At 36.5% G+C, this 13,104-nt stretch overlaps 1 protein-coding gene across 1 annotated transcript in view; it reads right to left on the reverse strand.

Annotated features, from left to right (window-relative positions):
- LOC121877535 (tolloid-like protein 2) overlaps nt 1-13,104 on the reverse strand; it is an 88,598-nt gene that overhangs the window by 4,586 nt on the left and 70,908 nt on the right. Inside the window, exons 7-15 of the mRNA XM_042383324.1 lie at nt 9,844-9,966; nt 9,448-9,593; nt 6,769-6,964; nt 5,471-5,593; nt 4,555-4,715; nt 3,020-3,206; nt 2,479-2,732; nt 1,837-2,050; nt 824-1,074 (exon numbers count right to left, since the gene is read on the reverse strand). Coding sequence (XP_042239258.1) covers nt 824-1,074; nt 1,837-2,050; nt 2,479-2,732; nt 3,020-3,206; nt 4,555-4,715; nt 5,471-5,593; nt 6,769-6,964; nt 9,448-9,593; nt 9,844-9,966 — 1,655 coding nt within the window. The remainder of the gene's footprint in view (nt 1-823; nt 1,075-1,836; nt 2,051-2,478; nt 2,733-3,019; nt 3,207-4,554; nt 4,716-5,470; nt 5,594-6,768; nt 6,965-9,447; nt 9,594-9,843; nt 9,967-13,104) is intronic.

Consider the following 13,104-nt stretch of genomic DNA (forward strand, 5'->3'; position numbering starts at 1 on the left):
GCTGGGAATATTTTTTTTTATTCTAAAATTGCTTGCAGCTAAACTACACATGCTTGCAAAATTCTAAATCCACCATAACATACCTAGACACTTATATAAACCCATAATAATAATAATAATAATAATAATTGTGGTAATATTTGCTAATAAAATTGGTAAAACTGTGACAAATGTTATCTGTATTTTATTCTTTCATCTTATATTGGTTATTTGCAACTGCTGGGAATATTTTTCAATAAAATGCTTGCAGCTGGTTATACAGAAAATGTAAAATTGTAATAAGTATTTTTCCAATCTATCATCAGTCTTATTATTACCCCTTGCCAATTTATTTTTTCACCAATACAATGCTTAAAAATTTTCATTTTTGGTTATACAGTACTGTACTTTGTAATAAGAACTGATTGTCGAAAAATCGATCTGAAGGAAAAAAGATACATCGCAGATCTAGCCCGTGCCTGGGAGGGGATGAGATTACTAATACAGCGGTGCACGAAGGTGTTCAGGAGAATTGAAGATTTGTATAATATTAAAAACAGATAAATGGAAATATCATTTGCTTTTAGCTTGAGTTTGAGACTGATGGTGCCCCTGGAGGTAAGACCACAGTATGATGTGGACAAAGAAGAAATCACTTCAGAAAGGTCATAGGGAGACATGGGTTTGATCTCTGTACACAGAAGTGGTATTTTCTGTTTGAGACCTCAGGATAGTCAACACTTCCTGTTCTCCACAAGGCATGTTTATGATGGTGGGATGTTAAGTAAATCTTCTACAGTTATTACAAAACATGATGCTACAGGGAATTTTTATCAGTACTCACAGTATTTCCACAGAATTTCCCGTAGGAAGGTCCTGAGTCGCTGTAACCTGAGAACACTTCAACATAATCATATCCACAATCATGTTCATCCTCAAGCTCAAAAGTTAGGAATGTGAGGTGGACGTTTTCTCCTGGTGATGCTTGTATGATCCAGTCACAGTCCTCTTTATTATCATAGTTTTGATCACCATACTTAGCATGGGAATACATGTGCTTAACAGTGCTGGTAGCTCTAAGACCACCACCACACACTGTAAACAAACAAAAACACCTCAGTCTGTGAATAACAACAACAAAAGCTCTTTACACTATCCTATTTAGCATTATGAAAATTTTCTAGTTCTTGATGATGAACAGGATAACAGCAAACTGCTTTTATGCATAACAACTCAAGTGTGTTTAATATAATTACCAGACTTAACAAAATCAGCATATCTTTACCTAGTACATACTGTGAACACTGTAAATAATAATTAAATAGATACTATAAAATGGATACATGAAGTGCATCACTTACTGATAATGTGGGTAAAATATTTCTGCAGATGGCAAAAGGCACAAACAGCTTTATGATGTAAAAATTGAAACCTATCACTGATCAAAGTTCATTTAGTAAGTACAGTATACAATAATCTCTGCATATCTTATTATATATATATATATATATATATATATATATATATATATATATATATATATATATATATATATATATATATATATATATATATATATATATATATATATATATATATATATATATATACACACTGATTAAAGGTTTGAGCCTGGAAGACTTATATTAAAGCAGAGTTTGGATAAGGAGACACATGTACTACAGTAGCCATCAAGTGACTGGCCGTTACATCCCACCTTAACTCTCAACACTGTGTCCAGTATCTCTTCTAAACCCTCATTACACTTTACTCCAGAGTTACTACTGTACTAAATTCTGAATTAACCACTTAATTTCTTATTGAGTTGAGCACTAAAATAAAAACTTTTGGCCTCACCTGTAGTGTGTCTGGCTCGGAATCCTTTCCGTTGAACAGAAGAATCTGACTTGAATACCATAAACATTTGGTTGTTGAAGGCTACTATAGGATGTGGCACTTTTGCCCCACAGTACCGGCCAAGGAAGCCTGCTTCTGAGGTAGTGCCGTCATACAGTGCTATATGATCATATGTACACTCTTGATGAGGTTCCATCTCAAACTCATCAAATACCTGTAATAAAAAATAACAATTTGGTTTCTGTATGATAAAATGTAAATGACAAACTGTCATGTCATACTAAAACTGAACAGCTTAATTATATGTGTACATGAAACAATGCTTGCAAGTCATGCTATTTACAGTAGATCTGGTCCCAAAACCAAGAGGGGTGAATTATCAAGACAGCTGCTAGGGTATTCAGAATGTTACACTAATCATATTAACCCATTTGAGTCCTGAAGGATTAACCCATCATCATTCTCAAAAGGCTAAAGTCACTCCACACTTGTACAGTAATATAATAAACCTTAACAACAACAAACACAATTTAAACTTGAAAGTTATGATCGGCTTTTTAAGAGAACAACTGAAGTACCATAGTTCATTACGGAAGAAAACCAATACAAAGAGTAATATGGCTGACAAAAAGTAGTACAAACCAATTTGATTCTATGTCCTGGAGTGGTTGTGAACTGCCACACACAATCTTTTCGACTAGGGTAATAATCCGGATAGTTTGGACTGAAGATTTCTCCAACTGGAGCAGTTATTTCATGTTTACATCCTCCTTCCTTGCAGTCGTGGCCATTCTCATGCAAAGTGAAGCCATTTGAACAAGAACAGACGTAAGAACCAATGGTATTCTTACAGACGTGCTGGCAGCCACCATTGTCAGTAGCACACTCATCTTTGTCTGGTGGTGGACAAAATAAATTATGTACACATAATATTTATTCACAAGATTCTTATTTGAACTTGGTCTAATATATAAAAGTTTCAACAATAATAGATTATCTCTATAGTACTGTTATCCTTATCTGCCTAAACGTAGTTAAGAGATCTTGTTTCAAATCCACACAGAAGGTTTCGAATAAGTCCCAAACCTGCCTATTTATACAGTACAGTATGTGGAAATGAATCGATGGATGTATTGAAGATGAATTAATACTATTCACTAGAACTGATGTACACAGTGTATACCTGTGAAGAAAACGGCAGCAAAACCACTTTTCTGTACAGAATTATCCGAATTAAATTCTATACGAAGACTGTTGCCCTCTGATGTTATGACCGACGGCAGGCGCTGTCCACAAAACACCCCGTGTTTTCTCATTTCTGCCACTCCCAGTTTGCTACGGATGTCAACACTGTCGTACTCACAATCTTGCTGGAACAGACAAACACGTTTATCAGGAATATGACATGTCACAATTCTAGTAACTTCCTTAATATCAAAATCTGTTGTGGGAATGTGATATTCACCTGAAAGGACAGGCAAATAAGATTTAGTTTTTCAGATACAGTATTTGAAAATATAGCTGAAAGAAGGATAAAACAACCTGTGAATTATGTTATATAAACTGATATTGGTACACTGAAAACTGCAACAAAAAATATATGAATCAGTTTGTAGGAGCTTCAAGAAATCATCATGGTTTCTTGTAAGGAAGAAATGAGGAAAATATAATAATATTTATCAACATCAGATATTTTACAAAGATAATGTAGCGTGAACCTGTACAGAGACAAGATGTAGGAATACTGATAAACGTACAGATTATTTTTTTTTACTTAAGTAGCAACAACACCTGTAAAATAAAATAAATAAGTGAGGATACATATGATGCAAGAAAATTCTTTACTTGGGCCCTCTGAATGTGACTGAAAAGAAATCTTTAGTCAAGGAAATTATTGAGTCATAAAATGTAACAACTGACTTACAAAACAAAAAAAGGCATTACTGCTTGGTTGATTTACAAATACAAAATTAGTGCTTGGTTATTTTTTAAGGCAGCACTAATGCTTGGTTGATTTACACTGGACAACAATTTACAGGTACTCTACTGTACTTGGTTATTTAAATTAAACAACACTATTGTCTGACCGATTTACACTCATTGGTTCTCAGAACAGATGTTTCATTTACAGAGGACGATAAGTTTATCAAGAAGGGTGACCACAGTGTATACAGTAAATTTTTTTGTTAAATCATTATCTACTGTTTCAATGATAATTTGAAAAGCTTATTAAGAAGAGAAATTTTTTTTAGTTAATCTTATGTCCCAAATAAATTCTCTTTATTTTCTACTGCATCTGTAAAACAACCACATAATATGAGTTATTTTATTCATTCATCATCCCTTCATAACTCTAGTATAACCAGTACAGTATATACAAATGCCCCCCCCCCCTTTCTCTCCACTAGTTCAAGCTTGGTTTAATACTCCATTTTTCTTTGACTGGTGTTATCACTTATTATTTTACCACTTGGTCTGTTCTTTGTTATGATCTTTATCGTCCAGTGTTAATACAGGGTAATGGATAACAGCTCTCTCACGTCTGACCCAGGGATCAAACCCAGGATGCAGCCGTGAGAGGTAAGCGGACAAGCGAACTATCACTGCACCACCAACACTAGAGTCAACTGGTTCTCTTATGGGTGTTCATTCATATTGACATTACAAATTACTACTAAAAGAACTACATCATCAACTGCTACTAACTCATTCACTTACATTGTTGCCCTCCAGGTCGAAGTGAGTGAAGTTTAGAGTAATTCGGTATTGGGGCGGTGCAATAATTTCCCATATACAGTTCTTGTTGACAGGGTAAAGGTCGGGGAAAGAAGGGCTGGTTATTGTTCCATTTGGTTGGTCAATCTTCCCACCACATGCATCTGTAGAGAGAAGGCCAGTGAGGTAAACCAAATAAAGTATATCTATAAACACACACACACATCTCTCAGTCCTCCAACAAAGCAGCTAAATCTTCTCCTGTGTTACCTTAATCTGGACTGCAATTGAAACAACATGGGACTTGAGAATAATTAAAAAGTATACCATCACCTACAGTACATGCTGGAATCTTAAAACTACAATAAATTTACTGTATTCTTACATTATCTACATACATGTTGAATCAATGTAAACTTGCATGATGATTTTACTGAATAATTATCTATTTACTTATTTAGTTAGACAACACATAATAGATTTGACTAGAGTTGAACTTACATTATAAAAGGTACTATTAAATGCCCTTAATCCTCTGGTTAAAGTAATCATATCATTAAACTCGTGAGTGTAAGCTCTTAGGGACCAACACTCGACCAAGTACCGTATACAGAAAATCAGCCCATCCCTCTTATAAAAAGCTTAATATATTTACTGTCAATAAATATTAAATAAATTTTTTTAAAGTAATTTTTGGATCATCTAAAGATTCACCTTCCTCCTCTTAGTTTATTTTACTTAAAGATTAATCACCCTAACACTACCTGGCAGATGGGCTATGTTAGGTTACACTAGTATTGAGGTGGTTAATCTTCAGGTGTAATAATCTTGATGGGGAGGAGTGGGGGGTTTGAAGATGATCCCGACTTCCTCGTTTTAGAATCTTTTTACTTCTGACATCTAAGGAACTATTACTTACCCTCACACCTTTTCCCATCCGAGTGGAGTTCATACCCTATTTTACAGCGACATTCATAACTTCCAAGCTGATTTATGCAATTGTGTTCACATCCGTGGTCTAAACTTGAACACTCATCATATTCTGCAAAGGACAAAGCAATTAAAATAGATAATAATAAGTGAATTACCAAAACCTCTAATTTATTACATTTATCCAGATTACTTCAGAAAAATAACTGTACCAATGCTTTTAAAACTCAAACAATTTATGATATGTATATAATGCAGAGGACTGTACTATAAATTTATCTTATAACTTAAGGTGTGTAAAGTCAATCACACAGCTTTAAAATCTAATCCAACACACCGAAGATGCAACTAAGAACACCAGCATAATTTTCATTCCTCTGCGATGGATATTTTTTTCTCTAAACTCACTAACAACCTTTTCGTGGGATGGAAGTACATAAGGAGTGATAAATCTGAAGACTTGAACATTTGTATCGTCACATCTAGAGTGTTTCCACTTTTACTGAATTTTCTTCTCACTGACCTGCCTTAAATGCTCTGGTTAGTTTCTGTATTCAGTTATCTATTTTCTCTTCATTTAAAAAGTATATCTCTTATCAACACATCCAACACAATATTCTGAATCTTGTGGATATACTTGGCAATATACAAGGCTTAATTATGACTTCCAAGCTACGTTTATACTCGTTTTTTATCTTCAGAAAATTATGATACTATAATTAAAAGTGCAATAATTATCAGTTGCTTCTGTCACCTTTCATTAATTTCATACATGGTGACTCATAATATCACTCAATTTACAAATTTGGAAAAAAGAAAATGTGTGTGTGTGTGTGTGTGTGTGTGTGTGTGTATCAGAAATTGGTGCTAGGATCACCCCCATGTGCAGCAGGAGAGGTACACATCTACACTAATTTACAGTATGTTTAGTTTTAAAGTGTGTGGTGTGTAAGCCTTGAGAGGGATCATCAGAGAGACTGTGACTATAATAGAAGAACACATTCAATGGTTAAAAGGGAGAAAGGCTATCCTCTCTAGCCCCCTGTGATAAAATGCTCTTGATAATGTGACTTTAAAAAAATATCTTGTAGTGGGATATAATGTATTAAAGTGATTAAATATAATTTATAATCTAATAGAAATGTAATACAGAACAGTGCTCTAGCTATTAGGAATGTCAGAAAACAGGATTAGTGGCTAGTGATCCATTTAAAAAGTTCAGGTTATGAGACAATGTTGTAACTTTGTATACTATGTGATGGTCTTCACCTCAAGTAATATTCTTACCCTTCAAAAATGTGGCAGAAAATCCAGCTTTCTGTACTGAACCATCTGTCACAAACTTTATTCTCATCTTATTTGATGCTGATTTGATATCCACTGGTTTTTTATAGCCACAAAAAACACCAATTAATGTGGAGTTTTCTTCATGACCATCACGGATATCCAAGTAGTCGTAGACACAGTCATCATGATTTTCAATCTGTAAAAGAGTGGCTAAATATATTATTATTGTTTAAACCAACTCAGACTGGATCCAAGCTCTTGCACTGCATTATGAATTTACTAATATAATACACAATAATCCTGCAAAGAAAACCCACACACACATACAAAGTGGGGAAAAAAATAAAAAAAATTCAAAAGGTTTTACACATCAATGGGTTTCCATCGTAAGTGTGTGGAGGTTGGAGGGTCCATGACAAGAGTACCTTTGCTAAGAGTTGGAGGGTCCATGACAAGAGTACCTTTGCTAAGAGTTGGAGGGTCCATGACAAGAGTACCTTTGCTAAGAACTCTGCTATGTTGCTAAGGCAAGCGTAGAGCAGGCCAGTGTCCCGGAGAACTGAGACACAGTGTGTACACTGACTTGTATCTTTTACTTTTATCCTCTTTGCCAATCAACAGCTCGTTAGCTGCTTGGGCAGTCAGTCATTTTTGCTCTTTTTATGCTTTCATTATTGCTGTTTATAAACGTACAATTTTGTTTTAATGTTACAGTGTACAGTTAAAGCTACCTTTAGGGGTGAATCTAGTGATCTGAACAGTCTAATGTGTACAGTATATTTATGGTTACCTGTATATTAAACAAAAAAAAATTCTTCAATAATCATGGAAAATATGAACATACCTTAAGCATTAATGTAAAAATTTCATTACTAGGAATGTATTTAAATTTCTACAAAAGTAAGTCATAAAATTTCCTCAAGTTTTACTGTACAGTACTGTACTGTATGTAAAAACCAATGAATTGTAAATTAAAATTTGAGAAATGATGGACTGATTCCTGAAATCTCATCTTATAAACGAGCCTGAATTAGGTAACTCGCTTATTACCAAGTCGATGGGATGAGAACTCAGAAACACTTGATATTAGTGACCAGAACATTCATTAACTTGTTTATAACTCAGACATAATCAGACCAGACACCTAAAAAGACACATCTGAACATGAAGGTCACCACTCAAGGCCAAGAGTCTTACAACCACACTAGCACATGTGCTCCATAAACTGCACTTGGCTTTGGTGACAAACTGTCATTTCCCGGGCCATACTTGTTCTGACTGCGTGGTTGTCTCCCCACTTATCTCTGTTTCCTGTCACAAATTAAGTGCTTCCCCTCACCTTTTTTGTACTTTGCACAAAGTTTGGCTGTAGCTACACCATCCTACACATTATTATTAGTAAAATGTGCTGTCTTTGTTATTTTCTTTTCTTAATATAACAGTGTACAAAATGTGTGCAGGAACAATAGTCAGCATCATTTTGTGGGGGGAAATTGATTTAACAGTGCAGTGGTAAACCTAACATATGAATGCCCTGACCTCATCACTGTATCTGTGTGTGTGTCTGGCCTGAGGTTAACATGGGGACAGCCCAATGTGGTTTCAATTGGAATTTTGATTAGTTCCATTTTGGAAGCTGGGTGGGGGGGGGGGGCACTGGATATCCCACCATGGGAATGATCAGACCTGCTTGTAATACAGTGTATTACCTTTTAAGAGATTATGTACACTTTTGTGCTCTGCTTAGGGTTACAGAGGAGCCCCTCAGGAGGTCTGACAGCTGGGTGATGTTGCATTGACTTGTTCATTGAGAGCAACTGGATCACTGACCCTTTTCTGTTAAGTCTGAGCTTCTCCCTCCACTTACAATGTCACTTCAGTGAGGGACAAACTGTACAGTGTGAGCTTCCACCAAGGTTCATTATCACAGGAAACACACTCTATAAAGGATCATTAGAGAAATATTTCCCAGCTTTCATTAATTGCTCTTAATGGACCATAAGAGGCTGTTTGCTTATTTTCTCTTGCAACATGATTGTCCTCAAGTTGAATAAGTTGACTTGTGAAGCAAATTCATTACCGAGTTTGAACTTTTAAAGCACAAAAGTAATTTTCCTCAAGTACGATTTAATTGTTTGGAATGACTGCAAACTTTTCTAGTGAGTCAACGGGGTATGACAAGTGCTGATCCTGCAGACCAGCTGGTAATAAGTGAGTGGCCAGAGTCAGGCATGTAGGTTATAAACAATCGAGCCATAATAGGTTGATAAAATATTACGATATAAAAATCTAAAAAACATAATACAGGTGGGAGGACAAGGGGGGAATGACCAGTGACATGTGTTAGGAAGACCTCAACTGATATAACACAACTGTACTCACACAAATTACAGCACAGAAGCTGATTGCAGTATCAAGTCTCAAAATTATCCCTGTTCTATGTGCAACAAAAGAGGTTACTTCTGAATATGTACAGCTTTACAAGGCTACAGGGAATCTCAGTGTGCCATAAATCTTTCTACAAAACTTAAATTTCAGTCTACAGGTGTAAATATGTACTACACCTGTATTAAATTAAACTAAACATACAAGATTTTAAAGTTCTTTTTAATACAGTAAATGAGAAACACCTAGCTTAAAATAAATATCTCCTAATGGACTGTTACTAATAATACTGACTTCAAATGAGTGGAATCTGAGAGCCACTTGATACCCATCAGGAACTGTGATTTTCCAGACACACTCCTTGTTTGGCCGGTAGTCATCTGGGTAGTTGGGACTCTCTAAGTGACCTTCTTCCATTGACAGTTCTCCCCCGCACACAGCTAGAGGAGGTAAAAAACATATTAGGATGATAATGGAGTACTTGATAACATCCAACTTCCACATATTATTCTACTGATTTAAAACATGCTTTAAGGGAGACTGTACCATGTACTGACAATTCAGAGTGTATGAATTTATGCTCGTGGAAGTACAAATTAAAATATATATATATACATTCTGGTTTGTTTGATTGTGTGTGGTTAAGCTTATGCATGTGTGTGTGTATACGTCACTGCCCCACTACCTTACCCTCGTAGGCAGCGGTGAAGCCCTTGTGGCCATTTTGGTTGACGGAGGTGACGTAGGTGACCAACATGCGGCTGCCAGTAGACACAATGGTCTCAGGGAACCTCAGACCCCCACAGAACCGACCTGGAGGCCAACAAACACATAAAGAATAACACGAATATAAGAACACCTGCATGTAATGAACGTGAACTTGTATGAATATATTACTGAATATTTATATCTACCGGTAAAGATTCAGTCTCTCATACTTACAATGATAAACTTTTCCAACTGATTCGGCAAGTAGTCCATTCTGTCTCATGTTTAGGCGAATAAAAAGAAAACTATCACTGAATTATCTTTGATTTTTGCTGGAACGAACCACAGAACATTGTTGTAATCTCTATCTGATCCATTCCAGCTATAATCAGCGACAGATCAGTGATAATTTAGTTCTTTTATCGTCCGAGTTTCATGTCCGCAAATAAATTCACATTTCAAAATCCCAAACACTGTACTGCAGTTTGTACCATATTTATTTTTGTAAATAAATAAATTCGTTTAGTTCCTTCCGACCAATTTCCCTCACATTTGAACCCCAGCCCACTGACAGATTTATATCAAAATAATTAATTACTTCCGATTACGATAATTTGCTCGAGAATGCAACAGGGAGAGTTTTAACAGGATAATTTATCAAATGCCCCTAATTTTTTTATAACCAGTATTTACCAAACTCATTCAAAGCTAAAACATATTTCCCAAAGGTTTAAAGTTTTAAATCATAATCACCAAAGGGTTAAAGCATTGTCCTCCAATGGGTTAAACCATTGTTCTTAAATGGGTTAAATCATCTTTGTCAAAAGGGGTAAATCCATGGTTCTCAAATGGGGTTAAACTGTAGTCATTAAAACACACACACACCTCCCATCAACCCCCAACACAAACATCCACACAAGCGCGTCAAGTTTTCCTTTTGTTAAACTTACTATTAAACCTTTCCTGAATCTTGAATCATTAAATATAATGGTGGGTAGGTTGTCATCCAGGACCCGTCCCTCCCACCCTCTCTCCCTCACCCATCCCATCCTCCTTCTCTCTCTTACTATCGTCCCTACACCTCACCACCAAGTACTTAACACCTCTGAAGGAACAAAAATGCTCCATCACTTTATATAATGACTTAACACACTTGTCCACTTCACTCACCAGCAGCAGGACCTAACCCACGCCACGGCCACCCCTCCGTCAGGTGATGGTAAGGTCTGCTTCAGGGAGGTGTTGTGGTCTAGGTGCTACTGAAGGTCACTGTATTATCATCTCAAGATGTGATAAGACAGTTGATGGCTAATACGTCATAACTAACACGTTCTAACTAACTAACACGCCCTAACTAAGACGTCCTAACTAACACGTATATACTGGAGCAATTAGACCACGAACTACCGCCCCTAGCTACCAAACATAACAGGTTTACTTCAGGTACTACAGTTTCCTCCAATATTAACACTTATTGCACAACAACAAAAATAACAACAACAACAACAAACAATAATAATAATAATAACAACAAACAACAATAATAATAATAATAATAATAATAATAATAATAATAATAATAATAACAACAAATACTACTACTACTAATAATAATACCTCACTAACACACTGGTCTTAAGCTAAAATATAATACAGTAATTAAAATACAACTGAGTATTGTATACCATGTGTGTGTGTGATGACTGAAGCTCTCACAGTCCTGCCTGAGGAGGAGTAAATGTGGAGAAGGAGGAGGAAGAAGGAATAATTGTTTAGGAGGAGGGGGAGTGGGAACAGAGGCAGTTAAGAGGCGTGAGGGAGGAAGAGAGGGAAGGAGATGAGGTGAGGGAGGGAAGTGAGGAGGAGGAAGTGGGGTGAGGGAGGGAGGGAGAGAGGGCCTTCACTCCGTTCTCTTCACCAACACAGACAGACAGACGAGGAGTGTGTTATTATCCCAGAGAGGCAACACACACTCCACTAACACACTCCATTACTCCACTAACACACTCCATTACTCCACCAACACACTCCATTACTCCACTAACTGCTTTTTTCACACGTTATTTAATGAAGGAATTGGAGCCTTGAGATTTCTGCTCATTAGTCAACACGGCGCCTGCGATCGTGGCTGTGATTGGTCAGAATTTATGATCTGAACAAAGGTGATTGGCTGATGGCTGGATAATGTTCCTTCTAAGAATAATAATAATAATAATAATAATAATAATAATAATAATAATAATAATAATAATAATAATAATAATAATAATAATAATTTCCCGAGTGAAATTATTATTATTATTATTTTTATTATTATTATTAGAGACATCACTGAAAAAAACAAGAAAAACTAACATACAATACCAAACAAACAAACAAAAAACATACAACAAACACAAACTAACAAGATAAATATAACAAACAATACAAAAACAAACAAAAAACAAATAAACAAAATCACAACACCTACAAACACAAACAAACAAAAAACAAAGAGACAAACAAACACATCTTGGGAGTATTATAGGCCATTCTTGTTCACGTGGTGGTCGTGTGCTGGCTAATCCCTCGTTAACAACCTGGCGTTAACTAGCGCTCGTTACCTCCTAATTACCGATCGATCATGGCCGCCGAGGTGCTAAGGGAGGGGGAGGGAAGGGGAAGGGGAGGAGGAAGAGGATGAGGAGAGGAAAGATAAATAATAGGAGGAAGGAAGGAAGGAAGGAACGTGACAAATATAATTCTTCTCACTGTGATTTATTCCCCGTGATAATCCCACCCCGTGATAATCCCACCCGGATAACCCACCCGTGATAATCCCACCCCCGTGATAATCCACCCCGTGATAATCCACCCCGTGATAATCCCACACCGTGATAATCCACCCCGTATAATCCCCGTGATAATCACCCCGTGATAATCCACCCCGTGATAATCCACACCGTGATAATCCCACCCCCGTGATCCCGTGATAATCCCATCTCGGTCCAGCTAATGGGATGAATAATTGACTGTGGTAGGGAGATGGTGGTGATGGTGGTAGTAGTGGTGATAGTGGTAGTACTATTGATGTTGGTAGTAGTGGTGGTGGTAGTGATGGTGGTAGTAGTGGTAGAGATGGTGGTGACGGTGGTAGAAGTGGTGGTTACGGTGGTCGTAGTGATGGTGGTAGTACTGTAGTGGTGGTGGTTGTGATAGTGGTAGTAGTGGTGATGGTGGTAGTAGTGATGGTGGTTGTGATAG

This window comes from Homarus americanus, unplaced genomic scaffold (genome assembly GCF_018991925.1).
Source record: "Homarus americanus isolate GMGI-L3 unplaced genomic scaffold, GMGI_Hamer_2.0 scaffold14655, whole genome shotgun sequence".
Classification (NCBI taxonomy): Eukaryota; Metazoa; Arthropoda; class Malacostraca; order Decapoda; family Nephropidae; genus Homarus; species Homarus americanus.